Here is an 18624-nt window from a genome sequence, read left to right on the forward strand (position 1 = left end):
TTCACCATTTAACTGACTATATATCAAATATGTGTCTCAACAAAAACTACAGTCAGGTCCAGTGAGATGACTGGACAGTTAAAGGAACTTGTTGTGAAGCCTGACAGCTTGAATTCAGTCCCAGGGACCCACATGGTGGAAGGAGAGAACCGATTCCCACAGGTTGTCCTCTAAGCTTCACATGTGCACTGCAGCACACATGTGCCTCCACTGCACGCAAATAAATAAATTAATAATAGAAGCACTACAGTTAATTCAATGTGCAAGGAATAGGGCGCACATGCAATTCTGTGTGTCAGTGTATGAATTCTTGTGACATAAATAAGTACAATAAAATGCTTTCAGACAAAGATGGCTTTTAATCCTGGGGATTTGAAATTGGGCTAGAAGAGTAAATCTCAGGCAAAATACAAAGCAGGATTAAAATCCACCTCGGTAAAGCCACGAGGGAAATCTCGGGAGGTGGATGTCAGCACGCTAAGCGGCTGGCCTCTTTGTGACATTCTGCTGTGGTGTGGAAGAGAATCCGCTGTCAGGGTGGGGTGGGAGGCTTGGAATGCAGCACTGAAGCAGCACAGGTGGCTGCAGCAGCTAAATCTGAACAACAGCATAATTACAACAAACCAGATGCTTTTAAAATCAAATTAAATCCCTCTGTAGCTGGAAAGAGAGGCTTAATCTTAAAGGGAGTCATTAATAAAATAGGAACTGGAATGACATACACAGGTAGTACTGAAAATCATCTGCATTGGAACAATAGAGTAATGGCAAAGTTTCCCATCATTCTACAAAGGGCAGAAAAACCATCTAATTCCAAATATCTCTAAGATAGGCACTTGCATCCCATATGGGAAGGCTAGGTAGGTAGATCATATGAAATCTAACTGGGGAAACTTGGATGCTTCTGTCATAAAGTTCAAATCTCCTAGGAATCATGGCTGATGTGAAAAATCATAAATTAACATGGTCATTGAGGCTATCTCAGATCCCTAGGGAGTGTACAGGATAGCTGGCAAATAAATATAAGAGAAATTAGTTTTGGTAAATAAAAAGGAAAAATTAAAAGTGGTGGTGATGGACTAATAGATATTTACATACCTACAAATTCCTTGGTGTGTGTGCTTGTATCTATATGTATGAATATAAGTTTCTATATCTCAACCACACCTGGAAATCCTAGATTTTATAAAGATACATAAAAGCTTACATGCATAGAAGACAGGAAGTGAATGTGAAATTATCTAGGAGAACAAAGGTGACTCAAGGGGGTGCGTAAGATGAGAGGAGGGACTATGTCCAATTACACTACAGATTTGTATGAAAATTCTAGCAGCTGGAAAGATGGCTTAGGCATTAAGAGGATATGAGGACCTGAGTTCAGTTCAGTGTGTATACGCACATACACACACACTCGAGGGGGTACAATGCACACGCATTATGAAGAGGAAGCATGATCCAGAATGAAGGACCCCAGTATGGAGTCTATAACCAATAGAATTAGGAAGAGATTGGCCAGAGGAATATCCCAGCCATATGGCCACATTCTGCATTTCTGCAGATCTGAGATAGAAGGTTGGTTTTTTTTTGAAAAGAATCTTTTATGGAGAGCAAAGGTGAGGAACTTCAAAAAGATTTTAACTGGAATCCTTGCAATCCTGTTTGTACTACTGTGCTGGACACAGTGTTAGGGTAAGTGTCAATGTGTGTTGCAGAGGGGTCTGAACAGTGGTTACAACCCAGTGTGGTTGTACTGATGTCCAGTGACACTAGCTCTAGTATGCTACGACTAGGCTCCCTCATGGTTTCCTACTCCATGTAACTGTCCATCAGTGAGGATCAAAGCATTAGCTAAGTGTGTTACTAGCCATTTTCAAGACACAGATTACATTGACAAAGATCTGTTAAGCTATTAATGAGAGCATACATTTAGTGTAATCAGTCATGTATCTCTTTACTGGCGATGCACATGAAACTTAATATAGGGCCACGTTTTCTACAACAACTCTAGGTATTTGCTTTAGATTCATATGGGCTTGGTCCCATGTGAAGCATTACTGAATTGAAATCTTATTGTTCCTCAAGGAAAGCAAGAACTGCTATCAGCTCAATCAGATTACAAGAGCCCCTCACACTTGATACTGAATTGAATTTGAAATTATATAGAATGTCACTAAACCCTGCAGGCTCTCTATGTCCAAGAAAAAAGAAAAGAAAATGAAAAAAAAGGAAAAGGAAAAGAAAAGGAAAAGAAAGAAAGAAATATAGAAAGACTGAACTAGATTCCAGGGGCCAGAGGGCTTTCAGTACAAATACTTACAAATAAAGCACTTCTTTTATTTTAAAATTTGAATTATTTTCATGCAATTCAATTTTTCTTTTCATTTTAGGTAATTATTTTCTGGCGAAGGCTTGGGTAACCCCCTAACTCAATCGTGTCTGCCGCATCACTAACAGATAATGTGCACTTCTGCAGTCTTTAACAACAAAGATGCATGTGTTTATTGTCCCCACCGGATCCCATTCTTCTTGTTTTATATTGTGTCAGTTAAGCAAAAGACTCCTTTTCTCACTTTCACAATGCTTGTGGGTAGCAAAGGTCAGACTGGAGTTTCTCATCAGTGTTAAGAGAGAAAGCACCTGTGCCAAATGGACAGCATTTCAGCCCAATTGAAAGAAACAAGAATTTAAACTTGCTTCAACACAATTATATGATTTTTATTGGGTTTTTAAATGCACTCAAAATAGCTTATTTTCATGGTACAGTCTATAAATACCCATAGTTGCCAACGATCCCCAAACTGAAATGAGCTTTTTTCAGAGGTGAGATGCTTATCGCCTGCATATGTTAGTGTTCCCCAACACACACCACAGAGCTATGACATAGTTTTGTAAACGAATTATTCTAGAAAGAACAAGTCATATAAATTGGGTTCTATTAGGATCCATAATGGAGCAAGATAACCCGAGGAGCCTGTGAACTGCTCTCCATGCTCCTAATCCTGCCCCTCCAATTAAGTCTCTGCTGCTGTCAGCTCCATCTTTACAAATCTCATCACGCAAGGCTCCTATTTAAAATTCCTACTGGCTCCACAGTTCTTTCAGGACAAACTCAAACTGTTAAACTTAGCTTCCTATGCGTCTTTCACTTCTTGGCCTTACCTGTCAGGAAAAAGGGACCCCATGCTGCAGTCCCCACAAAATCCGCTGTTTAGTTACTTGTGTCAAATGAATGGTAACACCTTCATTCTTACTGGGCCTCAGGGTCAGCTCAGCCTCGCCATTGATAGCGGCTGCTCCAGATGTGCTCTCTGGCTGCATCAGACCCCCTCCCAAGTCTGAGATTGTGCACAGATGCGAACTCATTTTTCTTCTCTTTTAAATAACACTCTGTCTGGACCTTGTGCTTCCACGCCTCCCATCCTTACTCTCTCGGGCCACTTTCCATCTGTTGTTAAAACCTCTCCTTTTCTTCTCTGAGTCACATTGTGCATCCATGATTCTCAAACAATGATGGAATAGCCGAATCTCCTGCAGGGCTTGTTGAGCAGTTTGGTGGGTCCTACCCTCAAAACCTTCTGCTTCAGAGCTGGGGGCGGGGGGGCCCTGAGCATGTGCTTTGCTAAATACTCTCCAGGAGCTGCTGATGCCGTGGGCCCTGGACTCCACCACTTTGCTAACAATGCAATAGGAAATGAACTTGGGAGGTGAATGAGTTAACACTCTGGTCCATGGAGTGTCACATGGAACAGGAAGAGGCCAGGGACCAACTGCATAGACAGGCACATCTGTGGGGCACATAAGGATAACGGTGATATAGGAGCACTCGGTTCATCCCTAGTTTAATCTCAACTGATGCACTTCCTTGAATGTCAACATCATCCCTGAGTACCCTGCCTTCCCTTGGTCAAATATTTGAGTGGATTATGAGAAGAGCCTTGGGGGCTCTTTGAATATAAAATCCTCTAAATGGTTCATTTTTCCTTTAAAACTAAGGCATCTGGGTACACCTCTACCATTACCACAGCCAAGACTACACAGTTTTGGAGAAAAGTCAAGAAAGGAATAGAAATATTCTTTTGAAGAAGAAAACACAATTCTGGTAAGAAGTGCAGTTCTAAGAGCGAGGGGGACATGCACAGCCACTGAGGGAGTCCACTGGGAATCCACTGCCACTGAGGGAGTCCACTGAGAGAGTCCACCAGGAATCCAGTGCCACTGAGGGAGTCCACTGGGAATGGCTTACATGGATTTCCTTCTGCCTTTCTGCCTTTCTTGTGATTAGCTTCACAAATGGCTTTCTCCTAAAAATTCCACCCTTGCCAATCAGTTTATTTTTCTGAACTTATCTTTTTACCCCCCCAATAAACCAGTTAAGAGAGAGCTAATTTATGTATTACCATTTACAATTTTCAGTGTACAAAAAGTATGTATAATTTTACACTCCTAAAAAGAAATAGCTGGCCCTTTCGCCTTTAAAAAGGATTTTGAGCAGTAAATTTAGAATTGAGAAAGCCACTTTATTCCTGACATGGGGCTTTACAACTGTTTTCAAGTTTAATATTTCATGAAACCAATTTCCAGAGTCCTGCTACACAGTGGAAGAAAAAGAGAAAGTCCTTCCGCTCTTCTCTGGGCTGTATTTTAGGACGGATGCAAGGCAAGGCAGGGATGTTATTTGTTGATTTAATACTCTTCTATAATTCATACTTTTGTTTTCAAACTTTCACTGAAATATTACTGTAAGGCAATGTTTCATCACACTCCATAGCAGGATAACTTCTCAGGGAGTCAGGCATCCAAACATTAAAAAGGTCGTCTGTATGCATACATCACAGACAAAAAACTGTGACCAGGTTTTAAAGCTAATCTTACAGCAAGGATGGTAGTTCTTATCAAGATGTAATTTCCAAATAAGCTATGTGTCGATGCAACTGATGACATAAAATTAGAAAGCAAAGGTATAATTTAAAGAAATTCACATTGTAGCCTTTATCAGAACAGAGATCCAACTTCTTTACTATAGAGTAAAAATCCTACTGATCAAAAATATCATATACTTTGGTCAAGTGTTGGAGTTCTACACGTTTAAACATCAATAATAAGATACACGCATATAACAACTCATTCGTCCATATCTATCAAATGAAGAAAAATCAAAACAACTGCTTCTATTATGTGCTGATGTTAATGTCTCCTGGAACTCATATCCTGGATCTAAAATCCAATGAGAAAACATTCCGACACTGAGCCTATACAGAGCAAAGACCAAGGAGAGGAGCTCTTACTCTGTCATGACACAGTGTCCGTATGAAGGGGTAGGCAGGAGACGCCTGGCTCCTCTGCTGCCTAAGAGAGGCACACCTCGAAGGTGAAGCCTGGGAAGGAGACAGCGGGTCACACCAGACACTGAACCTGCTAGAGCCATTCTCCCGGCCTTTTCAACCTCCACGATGATGGGAAATGAAACTGTTTGGCTTATTAATTATGAAATCTATTTTTTAGAGCTGCCCAGATGGCCCAAGATATTAGCTTTTGTAGGACTTTTTATGGCTACTCTACAGAAAAAAGACCCTGCTATAGATTATTGCAGTGCCTAAATACTTTAAAACCTCTTTGGAGGGTAATTTGTTAGTATCCCTTAAAATTGTAAGTCTGTTTCTCTTCCATCAAACATATCTTTTAGAATTCTAAGAGATACACTTTCTTTTATGAGACACAAAGTTATATATAAGATTTTCCCAGCACTGTTTTAAATAATGTAATATGAAATAATTTAAATTTCTATCAAGAGGGAAGAGTTAAATAAACTGCAAAGTGTCCATCTAATACTATGCTATGCAAATGTGAAATATCAGAATGTTCCTGTGCATTAATTCTGAGACCATCTCTAAGACACAGAAAATGAAATAAGGCTCCATACAATACTGCATAGTATGCCACCATTTGCATAAACTAGGGATATATATATATATGTATATATATATATATATATGAGATCTAATTAAATATAATCTTTTTGAAAGGGTGCACAGGAAGAGGCAAATATTGTCATAATCTTGAATTTTTTACTTTTATTTTCAATCATGTATATTGGTGCTTATGTGCATATGTGAATGCAGTGTCTGCAGAGGTCAGAAGAGGACATCAGATCCCCTGGAGTGGACTTACAGGTGGTTTGAGACTTTGTACTTGACAGCTGAGAATTAAGCCCAGGCTTCTGTAAGAGCAGCCTTGAAGTCATCTCTTTAGCCCCTATGGTGATAATTTTATGTAAAACTTCGTGGTGTTCTTGTTTTGCATTCCTTGAGTGAGGGCAAAAGTGGAGGTTTCCTTGTGAAAGAGGATAATGGTTTGGCTTTTGCAGCCCTGTTGCTGTGACAGGTTATGAAAGGGACCCATGCCAGAAGCTGAGCCACCAGAGAGGAGTGGGCAGCAAGGCGCATTTGCAGAAGTGGCGATCTGGATAGAGCTCTGGTGCCAAGCTTAATTACAGAACACATTTCAGTGCTTCCAAATACCTGGAAGATTCCCTGGGAGCAGATGGAAAGTAACAACCTTTACATTTCAGAGAGAGACTGGTGGGCCCAGAAAACTGGATTTTGTGTGTTGCAAATGGCACCTCTATATAACTAACTAACCACGGGGCTCTATAAGGAAGGCACCGAACCAAAGCAGGTATTGCTGGAATGGATCACAGGTTGACCTCCTGGGCATCTTCAGGCAAGGGACTCACACACACTACCTCCCTTAGCCCCCGCAGCAATTTGGGCAGCAAGTGTAGTTAACATTATCCCCTCTTAATAAACAAAGAAATCAAAGCTTACAGAAATTTTCTTAAGACTCAGTTGATTCCTAGTTGATGGGAACTTTGAGTTCAAATGGGTCTCCTCTCAAAGCTACAGCTCCTCCTAGATCATCTTAGTGCCCCCCAAACCAGAGACAGGGTTCTGTGTTGAACAAAGCAGGCAGGATAGCCTGTTCTCATCTAGGTCTCTTAAGAGCTGCCTGCAGAATGAAAGAAATGGTCAAGATTTGGATCCTATCTTGCCTGGATCCAATGCCTCACTTTCAACAAGTTGTTTTCCATTTAGAATTTTATAGTTCAGCTGGCAGGTGTTTGGCATCCTGAACAGAATCATTCTGTATAGCTGGAGGCTAAGGCAAAGCATTGGGGTGGTGGCTGTGACACTCAAAATCCTTGGAGGTGGAGGGCTGGGATTAAAAATCTCAGAGGGGAACAGCTAGTGAGACACAAGAAAGTAAGGGAGTGGCCACTTAGAACAGAAAGTGTTTAGGAGGAACTAAATGAGGTTAGAGAACTAAGTGATTTAGGCCAAGTCCACGTGATTGGTAACCCAGTGAAGAGAGTTTTAGTAGGTTATATGTAACCTGAGTCCAATCACAGGTGTCAACTTGATAGGTGGAGCCAACCATGCTGTGACTTTTCAAGATTTGCTTACATCTGTGTATGGGCGCCCTGTGAATGCAGTGCTCAAGGAGGCCAGAAGAGGGCATTAGGCACCCTGGGACTGGAATTACAAATGGTTGTAAGTGACTATGCTCTGCAAGAGTAACAAGTGCCCATAGGCACTGAGCCATCTCGCCAACCCCCACACCGAATGAGGACGGTACCGTGCGATAGGTCTCAGTCTAGTCTAGACAGGCTTGCAGCAGCAAGCATTAACCATTTCCTATATCCCAGGCTCCAGTGGCTCTTCCCTTTCTGTATTTTAAAACTACATCATGGTTTTTGTTCTCTGGAATTTGACGTTCTTTTAGTTACTGGTGTAATTATGGCTTTGCTAACTACCCCCCGGCCAGAAGTAAGTCCATAGTGATTGTGTTTGTCCTATTTATTCTCCTCTCACCCTTTTTCTTTTACAGTATCTGGTACATGACAAAGCAAAAAGAAAGGGGGGAGCCAAAAAATTATTGTATATCTGTGAATTTATTGATGGCTTTAAACTCTTTTCCCTACCTAAGATGAAAACCTCAGAAATAATTTTCCTATATAGTTTGGATTGTTTTTTCCTTGGCCATCTATACTATCCTCCTGCTTAAAAAGTCAAACAAAGAATTCAAAAGATATATATATATATATATATATTTTTAAGCAATATAGCAGGATGCCTTTTTCGATAGGACATTTGAAAGAATGGTAAGGAAATAGAACCCAGTCATAGAGAGCCATGTAGAATATTTGAGAAAAACAAATGCATTAAGGAAATTAGAGAAAGGGACCAAGTCATTTCTTCCTAAGATTGTATTATCTCAAGCCTTCTCTTCAACAGTGTTGTGACTTGGGGATCTTCAGGAGAAATCTGAAAATAACACTAAACATAAGACTTTTCTAAGAAGGTGTCTAGCATTGAGTCTACTTTACCTATGCTACACCATTCTGTCCTGCTTATAAATAAAAATTAATTTATTTTAAAGATATATATATATATATATACATATATATTCCTACATATAATATTTATTTCTATAAACAAATTCAAGTTAATAAAGGTGACAGCATCTAGATTTACTGGAAGATTTCAAATGTTAACTTTTAGCATAAAATGTGTCTCAATTGTGTAAGACTCCTTGAGTTGGCTCAGAGCTCCTCATAACATTGTTTCAGATTTCACATTTGCCTCTCAACCTAGGCCTGTGCTTTGACAAAATTACCATGTTAAGAGATTTTCATTGGGCTCTATCCTGTGTGTTTTTAAGCAGTTGTCATCACTGATGCTTCTGCAGTGAGTTCTGATTCTCTAGGTGCTTGGCAGCATGTCTTGGTTTCATAACCCAATTCTGAAGTAGACAGGAAGGCATCCTATCTATTTTATAGAAGAGAAAAATCATGACTGAGGTTTTGTTCCACTAATTCTAGTGTGTAAGCATCAGAACACACTTTAAGATCAGTCTTAGGGTCTGAACTCATGTGCATTTATAAACAAAATAGTAACTACAGCTTCCGGCATTCACAGAGTACCCAAGTTGTGTGACATGCTACCTTGTGCATGGATAAGTTTTTGGTGGATAACAGCTACAGAATTCCATCTTTCCTGGTAGTGGTTACAGTCTGTGTTATCAAATTACTTATCCCATGACCTTGATTGCTCAAATAAAGATTTGGCAACACCACTGTTGAAATATCTACACTTTTAGCTCTGTAAAAGAATTACATACAGGGTTCTCTAATCACTACAAAAGTGAAAAGAGGAGTCGAAGGCTTAGGTAATAATATATAATAGTCACATCAATAGTTCCGAAGGAGACTTTAAAATCCAATGTAGCTGTTTCCACAATTGAACACTTCTCCCTTTGTCCTTTTCCTTTCATTTTCCTTATTTTGGGGCACAAGGTCTCTATATAAGTCCAAATGTCTTTGAACATACTATATAGAATGACCTTGAACTGTTGAACCCCCTGTGTCCCGCCCCCCCCCGTCTCCACCCTCAAATGTCTAGATTACAGGCATGAGCCACCATGCCAGGTTTATGCAGTGTAGGGGCTTAAACCCATGGCTTTGAGCATGTAAGGTAATCAACTTCCCAACTGAGATACATTCCCAGCCTCCACATCTGGATTTTCAATGGGAGCTTTGTCTCTTTTTCTCTAGATGTTTACTAAAAGAAGAAGGAGGAAAACAAACAGAAAAGAGTGGGGAACATTTCCACTTAATGCTTTCCAGGCCTAATGTCGGGTTTCCCTCAAAGGAACTGCTACCCACTCTGTGAACTGGAGCAAGACATTTAATTCTTCTAATTGCAATTATGCACCTGAAAAACTGAGACAATAATATCTGCCTTTGCCACACAAAGCTATTGTGAGGAATAAATTAGCTCAAACGTAGGGAAATGATGTTCAAATGTGAAGACATGAGATGGGAATTCTCAAACTGTGGTTAATTTGAGACTAAATGAGCATAGCTCCCCATTTTCTGTTATTCTACGTGCATTGAAACAGATATTAGAAACAGAACAACAGCACTCATAAAGCCGTACTTCTCCTCTTACCGGGTCTATCAGCTGAGAATAGAGTTCATGGCAGTTGTCGAAGATATACTTGTATGTGGAATCCAGACAAGCCCTGACACAGTCCTTCACAACTGCACTGGCCTTTGGGGGGCTCTGCAGCTCCAGGACCTGGCAGACAAATCATTTAAAAAAAATAACAGAATGCTGCAAACCCATAAAGCCATTATAACAATATTCAAGTGATTTGACTGTGCTTAAAATATACGGCCTGAGAAAATGTTTAAGTAAGGCAGGTTATATGGCTAAGTGGATAAGGGACACTGTTTTCTAGTCTCATGACCTGAATTTAATCCCTGGAAACCACACAGTGGAATGAGATGACTGAGTCCTGCAAGTTGCCCTCTGATCTCCACATGTGTGTCCATCTTGCCCCTCAATAAATCAATGCAAGATTGTTTTGTTGTTATTTTCTGAGACAGTGTTTCTCTCTCTGTAGGCCTGGTTTTCTCAAAAAAAAAAAAATAGAAGGAGAGAAAATTTCTGAAGAGTTTTGAATCTGGGGTAAGTGAAGTCAAGCAATGTTTCAAAGATTTATTGACATGTATGGGTGTTCACCTAAATGTAGTCTGTGAACCACATGTAAGCAGTTTTTATAAAGATGAGAAAAGTACATCCGATCCGTTGGAACTGGGATTGTAGGTGGTTGTGAGCAACGATGTAGGTCCTGGGAATAGAGCCTAGGTCCACTGGAAGAGCAGAAATGCTCTTTACTGCAGAAACATCTCTCCAGTCCATGGAACATGTTTTAAAGAAATTAAAGGTGTAATTGATAGTAGAGAGTATAGAGTGGGCAGAGTGAAGCTGCTGATTCAGTAGCATGGGGAGGAATCTAGCCAGTGTGTTAGTGCCTAAGAGGAGCAAGTTGGGGTGGTGTAATCAACAATACAAAAGAAAGAATAGCACAAATGACACACAGATGGGGAAGGTGGTGGGCTGTATCACTACTTGAGGACATTCTATTTTCTTTGTTCATTTTGCTAGTGAAATAAACAGTAGAATCACAATCATCAGTGTGGTCATGATGGGGGGGCGGGACATGGGCAGATGCTTATCACTGGAGAGGCTCCTTTGTTCCTATCCTTTTATCCTTCTGCAGTGGCACCTATCACTTGTCAAAACTCAGTAAGCATTTTCACTGAGCCTTGACCAGTTCTCTCTAGCATTCTCTGTATACTGGTACTAGGAGATCAGAACAGATACAAATTCTGGTTACTATAGTCACCAATGGATCCTGATAACTAATGATCATCCTTACAGTACGCTTTTGTTTTCTATTATAAAATCCTATTTACTTTTATTATTTTTATTTTTTAGTGCTATAAATAACAGAACTAATGGTGAGAAAAATAGCCGAGAATGTTGTTGTTTTGTTTTGTTTGATGTCTTAGGACTTGCTGACCAACTCTCATATTATTCTATTTCAAAGAGAAAAGAATAGAACATCTACATCCTTGAAAGCTGTGTTTGAAAAGCTTAACATAAATTAACTGCTTCACTAAATTATGACTGTCCAGAATTTGATATTAAAGAAGGAATATTTTAAAACAGAAATGGCTAGAGAGTTTGGTAGATTATAGCCAACTGTACCAAGAAATCATGTGACCAATTCTCATAAAAGAATTACCAAGGCTAACACTGTGCGCTAGCACCATCAGGTGAAGAGGAGTCAGCTCTTCTCCTGCAGTAAAAAGTCAGCAAACCATCTCTGTTAATACTTGAATGTAACTCTACTTTGACTTAGCATAATAACTTTGCTGTTTCTTAAAAAGTGTCTTGTATCGTCACTGAAAGAGCATCCAAAACTTATTTAGTTCTGACCCAATGTATCAGTGTAAAGTGACTAGAACACTTGTTTCTTTGATAAACCTTATGTTAGAAAAGTCATCTAGCCCAGGATTTCTGGCTGGACCTGGTCAAGAGCAGAATCAAGCCAAGCTCTGTCCAAGGACAAATGGGTTCTGATGTCACACCAAGGCATTGTGGGAATGAGATGAGATACCTTCATCCGGAAGAAGGTGATGCTGGTCAACAGGTCCACAGTGGACTTTAGGTCCTGTAGTCTCTCACTGTTGCTGGCTGGAAAGTTTTCCTGGTTAAATATGAAACAGAGATGGGTCAAGTTGTTGACATAGTATGGAAACTAATGAAAACAAGCTTACTGTGAAAAAAATTAAAAGCATGAAGTAAGTCATATAACAGTTAATAATTTATAAAAAGTATTCTTCTTTCTAAATTCTTATCATAGAACATTCTGAAAAACAGAAGGTTTAGAAATATTCTGCTATTCATCTCAGAAAGCCAGACCTTTTTATTCATCCTCAGGGTACCATTTTCTTCAGGGGTTTAGCAGCCACTGATGAGTTGTGGTGTTCCAGTAAATAACCTCTTACCCATACTCTGACAAGAAAACCTAATTAAACTCAGTGTGCCACACACAAGATAAAGATATGACAGTTGGGGTGGAGTTGATAAGAAGTGTTCCAGCAGGAGAGAGGGTGGTGAGAGTGGAGAATGGAGAGCTGAAAATGAACAAATCCATCGTATCAATGGATCAAACTGTGCATCAATAAAGACAAAGTTTTAAACGTATACTACATTATCAGTTATGCAACATTAAAGGACTAATTCCTGCTTATAAAATATCCTTTTTAAAGAAGGGATATTAGTATTTTTAAAAATTTTTTATCATTTTCCAAAGATGGGTTTAATTTTCAAAAGTTACTTTGAACACAGTACAGGTGATAATGTTCACTTTTCAGCCACAAGGAAACTTCTAGTTATAGAAAATAAGATTGTATGCCAAGATCTGAAATATGAATTTGAGACATGACTTTCTCCATACTGAGGAGCCCTGAGACCAGTTTCTTAAAAATACAGATATTTAGAATTCTGGGGGGAAAGCAAAGTACCTTTATAAGAGAACTTGAAAGAACAAATGGTTTTAACCTTAAGAAAGCTCTTTAATTAACTGATGATTGTTTTTGTATAGGTTTTCTACAGTCATCAGAGAATCCCAAACTGACTCCTGGATATGTCATATGACCCTGAGTGGGCTTAGTGGCTACATGATGACACATAAGTTGTGTTCAAGGCTCATCTTGCCCTGAAATGCCTTCTATAGTAGACTGGTAGGTGTGATGTTGTCATGTTATAATGATGTTACTTTCAACATGCAATTGGACCTTGAAAACATTCAGTTAGTAATTCTCAGAAATATGCAATTACCTGTCTGTCTGTCTGTCTATCTGTCTATCTGTCTATCTATCTATCTATCTATCTATCTATCTATCTATCTATCTATCTATCTCTAATTTACCCATCAATCAACTCATCTATCCATTTATTTGTCATCCATCCATTCATCATCAATCTATTCATCTGTCTATATGTCTATTCAGTCACCATCTATTTATCTTATCAACTTATATTTTCATCTATCTATTTATCCATCCATCAATTTATCTATGCATCTATCTGACATTTAACTATTCATCATTAAGAGATTAATTAAAAATGAATGTAGGAGATGAATATATGAAAAAGAAAATGTTCACAATTATGATTATAGACTTTTAATAAATACATTCTCAAAATAAGGCTGGACCTTGTGTTCTCTCGATGAATCGGCTCACGGGCATTCCACCAGATGGTTGTTAAGATTTCCAAGAGTGAGCTGTACACACACAGTGTATTGTTATTGTTATTGTTAGGGTTTATGTGCACCCAGAGTATGAGAACAACAAAGAATCTCTTGAGGATTGCTTCCAATGTATCAGACTCAAAAATCAGTATTACTTTCCTATTTCAGGACAGGTAATGATAACTATGTTGAGAAATTACCTAGAACAAAGGCAGGTTTCCCTACGTTAAGGGAAGAAATTATCCAGAGAAAGGAAGATTTCCCTACCTGAAGGGAAATCATGTTGTACCTACCCTGTACTTTGACAGGTCAATCCTTAAGGAGTTATGCAACTGGTCCAGTAGTTTTATGAATTTTTCCCTCTGTACCAAGGAAACACAAGACAGGGAGATGGAAATAAGAAGCAAACCACACTCAATGTAATCCAGCTATTCATGAACACTACTGTTCCCATTCTACAAAGAGAGGGGAGCACTGATGTCAACCACTGTCCAAAGTCACAACCACAGGACATGATAGTGGCTCAGAGTCCATCTCTGGGTCTTTAATGCCATCCCATTCTTCAGGTAAGTCACCCACCTATCCCTGTGAATGACAGGAAATGGTGCAGTTGTCCTAGTAGAGAAACTGGAGTTATTCTGCAGAGAAATGAATTCCCATCATTTCTCTATATAAGTACTGCAGTGTATCAGCAGAAGAAAACACACTTCACCCCCTGCTTTAATTCTGCACACTACCCTGGACCCCTAGAAAATTAATGACATTTATTAATTTCCAACCATGGGAATGGAAACAGCTAGTGTGTGTGTTTTAAAAAAACATTTAAAAAAGATATTTTCTTCTGGGAAGCAAGCACAGACTTAATACTCTGAAGGGATTGATTGCTTTTAAAGGATTTTATGATTTATCTCTGCAGATCCTATAAGAATTGAGTCCTACTTCTTGCTGCTGCCATCAGGGCTGTGTCAGTGTGGGACTGTGCTCTCCATAAAAGTATTTGGCTGGGGAGAGTATGGAGCTGTGCTAGTAAATAAAAAGTTGGAATAAGATGTATCTAATACAAAGAAGGGGAGTATGAAGACCGCACACACAGACTCACCAAATACCCCATAAGCTTTGCTTCCTGTTGCTGTGATAAAATAAATACCCGACAAGACAGGCTTATAGAGAAAGGGTTTCCACTGTAAGCAAATGAAGGTGACATGAACTTTAAACAGCTGGCTACATCCATAGGCAAGAGCAGAGAGCATGCATGCTCAGCCTGCTTTTTCCTTTTCTTCTTTTCATTCTACTTTTTTCACAGTTCAGAATTCAAACGTCGAGAATTGTGCTGCTCACTTTTACACTGGGTCTTCTCCTATCAATTAATGTAATGATGATAACTCTCCCACCCCCAGACATGCCTATAAGCGAGCCTGACCTACACGACCCCTCACTGAAACTCCTTTCTCAGCTGATTCTACCTCACATTAAATTGGCAACTGGAAACCATTGCAGGTAGTAGACAGGCTACTGTCCTGGCTATTAGTTTCCTTATAAAAGTATAAAATAATGAGTGGGTGAGGGGAGACTGGGGAGCAAGGGTTTCTGTCTACATCAGTGGTCTATAAATACCAAATTACATTTTGCAGAGTCTTGGCAAACTAGAAGCTCTCCTTAATTTAAGAAGTAGATGTATGCATATGCCAGCAAGATTTTGATGAAGGGACCCTGGTATAGCTGTCTTGTATGAGGCTATGCCAGTGCCTGGCAAATATAGAAGTGGATGCTCACAGTCATCTATAAGATAGAACACAGGGCCCCCAATGGAGAAGCTAGAGAAAGCACCCAAGGAGTTGAAGGGGTCTGCAACCCTATAGGTGGAACAACAATATGAACTAACCAGTACCCCCTGAGCTCGTGTCTCTAGCTGCATATATAGCAGAAGGTGGCCTAGTTGGCCATCACTGGGAAGAGAGGCCCCTTGGTATTGCAAACTTTATATGCCCCAGTTCAGGGGAATTCCAGGGCCAAGAAGGGGGAGTGGGTGGGTAGGGGAGCAGGGCACGGGGAGGGTATAGGGAACTTTCGGGATAGCATTTGAAATTTGAAATGTATATAAAGAAAATATCTAATAAAAAAGAATAATAATAAAAAGTAGATATATGAGCCATGTAACTCTAGTCTTTGAAGCTCCTGTGCTTAAGAGAGTCACAGCTGAATAGCAGCATAAGTTAAAAGACTTTTGACGACTTTTCACTCAATTAAAAGTTCTAACTGTTTGGCGAATTGTCATCTTCAGAATCACACATGGCAAACAAAGGTTAAACACCACTCCTATTCTAACTCCGGTGGAGAAAACATGGAAGCTGAAGATAGAAGCGTTGCCTTCTAGAAGCTTCTAGAACTTTGTTAAGCAGTCTAAGGTCACTTTGTCCAGCAAAGCTACTGAGATATGCAGATGAACTTAAATCTTAGATTTTCCTTCTCCTGTCTCAACGGCGTGTTCTTTGGGGAGGGAAGACAACAAGCTTGGCTGGCCTTTATTACTGCCCCCTCTACTCCCATCCATCAAAATGAAAACTAAAGATGAAAGAATCACTACAACAGAGAGTTCAGGGCCACAGTAAAGTTAATCACTCGGGTGACTATAAAAGTCAGTCTGACTTGTGTCCCATCTCTGGAAGCTGTGCCTGACCTCTGTGATTGGCACAAATCATCAAGACAGCTGACCTGACTGTTGAACTGTGCTTTGCCCCAAATCACTGATCCCGTTCCATTCAGCAGGGCTGCCACGGCTCAGCATCTAATTCTCCACTGCTTTTCAATGAGAGAATTTCATGTGGTGAATGTGCCCAGTAGGAAATGGTTACCTTCCCAGACTTCATGCAGATACTGTAGTCTTGGACAACGAGACACACTGAGTTTATTAAGGAGAAAAGACTCAGCTTTCTTTTGTCAATTAATTACTGATTGAAAAGATCCCAGAAAGAGTGCTTGGCAGGGTCTGTTCATGTTACTAGTATTTGCTACACAATTCTTTATTGAGTACATCCTTTAGTCTTATTGTCATTTGCTTTTCTGATTCCTTTTAGCTGGGGAAGACACTGGATGCTAAAGCCTAGTTGGTGCCTACAAGGCGAGAGGCTAAGGAAGTGAGAATGGTAGAGCCATATGCTGTTAGAATTCCATGTCTGCCTATTTATATTCATCTAGTTGTGTGTGTGTGTGTATGTGTGTCCATCCTCATGTATGTCTGTATGCATGTGCATATCTGTGTACATGTATGTACAAGCATGTGTGGGGGCCAGGGGACAACCTTAGATATTATTCCTCATTCCTCACAACCCACTATTTTTTTTAAATAAGAAAAGCTAAAGAATCATAGTTGATCCTAATCAAGGAAAATAATTAATTAATGAAACAGAAAGATACTATACATATTTATTTAAAAAAGACAAGGTCTCTCACCAGCTTGAACTCACCAAGTTGTCTAGGTTGGCTCATAAGAGTCCCAGGGATCCACCTATTTCTTCCTCCTTAATGCTGGGTGTCTTAATTAGCTTTTTATTGGTGTGATAAGACACTATGACTAAGGCATAGGAGAGTTTATGGGTGCTACAATTTCAGAGGGTGAGTCCATGACCATCATGGTGGGGAGCATGGCAGCAGACAGATATGGCACTGTTACAATAGCTCAGAGCTTATATATGCGGCATCCATAAAGCAGAGAGAGAGAGGGGGGGAGGGAGGAGAGGGAGAGGAAGAGGGGGGAGAGGGAGAGGGGGGAGAGGAAGAAGGGGGAGAGGGAGAGGAAGAGGGGGGAGAGGGAGAGGGAGAGGGGGGAGAGGGAGAGGGGGGATAAGGAGAGGGAGAGGGGGGAGAGGAAGAAGAAGACGGGGGAGAGGGAGAGGGAGAGAGAGCTTGGAATTGTGTGGGTTTTTGAAACTTCAAATCCCATCCCAAGTAACACACCTTCTCCAACAAGACCACACCTTTTCCTTCTTCCCAAACAATTCTACCAACTTCAGACCAAGTCTTCAAATACATGAGCCCATGGGGGCCAATCTCATTCAAGCCACCACACTAGAATGACAAACATGTACTGTCACACTTGACATCATTTATGGCTTCCAGGATCCAACTTAGGTCCTTGTGTTTTCAAGGCAAGCACTTTACCTACTGAGCCATCTCCCCAGACCCTATCCACACATTAAAATTACAATCGTGAGCTACACCACCCCAGTATTTATTGCCCCTGGACTTAGGTTATGTGTGGCAGAGTCTTACTTAGCTGGACATATGAGCTTTCTATCTTGTGGGGATGACCAGAATTCTGACTGAGGCAACTCTCATATTTCCTCACCCTAGCTTAGTTTTCAGAGCCCTTGTGAAAATTTTACGTGCAAGGAAGAAAGAAACCCGGAGAAAGAAATCTGCTGGGCTTGTTGTCAGAGAATCCCAAATCACAACTGAAGAAGCAGAATTAAAAGTGTTCTGTTGATTGAATTTTCAAAGGGGTTCTTTAAACAGCAGGGACAGCTTGAGACGTAATTTTGTTTACCGTATTTCTGTTTAACTAGAGGGAGATTGCCTTTGAGACCACAGAGGGGGTCTGCTATCTGCATGGCACGATCCGAGAAGTAAATAAGAGACAAGGTGATTAAAACATGTTTCTCCCAAGGGTCACAGAGCCACACTGGGAATGGCTACATTATTCAGCCCGTTAGAGTAGGTAAGGGCTGCACTTGTCTGGTAGGCAAATCATGGTAGCAATAGTAGGTAGTATCATTTATCAAAATGTCAGGTTTAATTAGGCGATTAAAATACCAACACCAGTGGACAGCAAGCTATCTGAAGAGGCCTAGAGGCTTTGACCTTAAGAATTCTATCACTAGTTCAATCTGACACTCATGATAGCTTTGTTAGATAATACACAAGTGTTTTGGACATGGTTATTTTTCAATAAAACTTTAT

At 40.1% G+C, this 18624-nt stretch overlaps 1 protein-coding gene across 7 annotated transcripts in view; it reads right to left on the bottom strand.

Annotated features, from left to right (window-relative positions):
• Unc13c (unc-13 homolog C) overlaps positions 1-18624 on the bottom strand; it is a 528734-nt gene that overhangs the window by 176109 nt on the left and 334001 nt on the right. For all 7 annotated transcript variants that reach the window (XM_006510931.4, XM_006510934.4, XM_006510932.4 and 4 more), the window contains 3 exons: positions 13962-14030; positions 12028-12117; positions 10008-10136 (listed from right to left, as the gene is read on the bottom strand). In XM_006510931.4, the coding sequence (XP_006510994.1) occupies positions 10008-10136; positions 12028-12117; positions 13962-14030 (288 nt within the window). The remainder of the gene's footprint in view (positions 1-10007; positions 10137-12027; positions 12118-13961; positions 14031-18624) is intronic.

Source organism: Mus musculus, chromosome 9 (genome assembly GCF_000001635.26).
Source record: "Mus musculus strain C57BL/6J chromosome 9, GRCm38.p6 C57BL/6J".
NCBI lineage: Eukaryota > Metazoa > Chordata > Mammalia > Rodentia > Muridae > Mus > Mus musculus.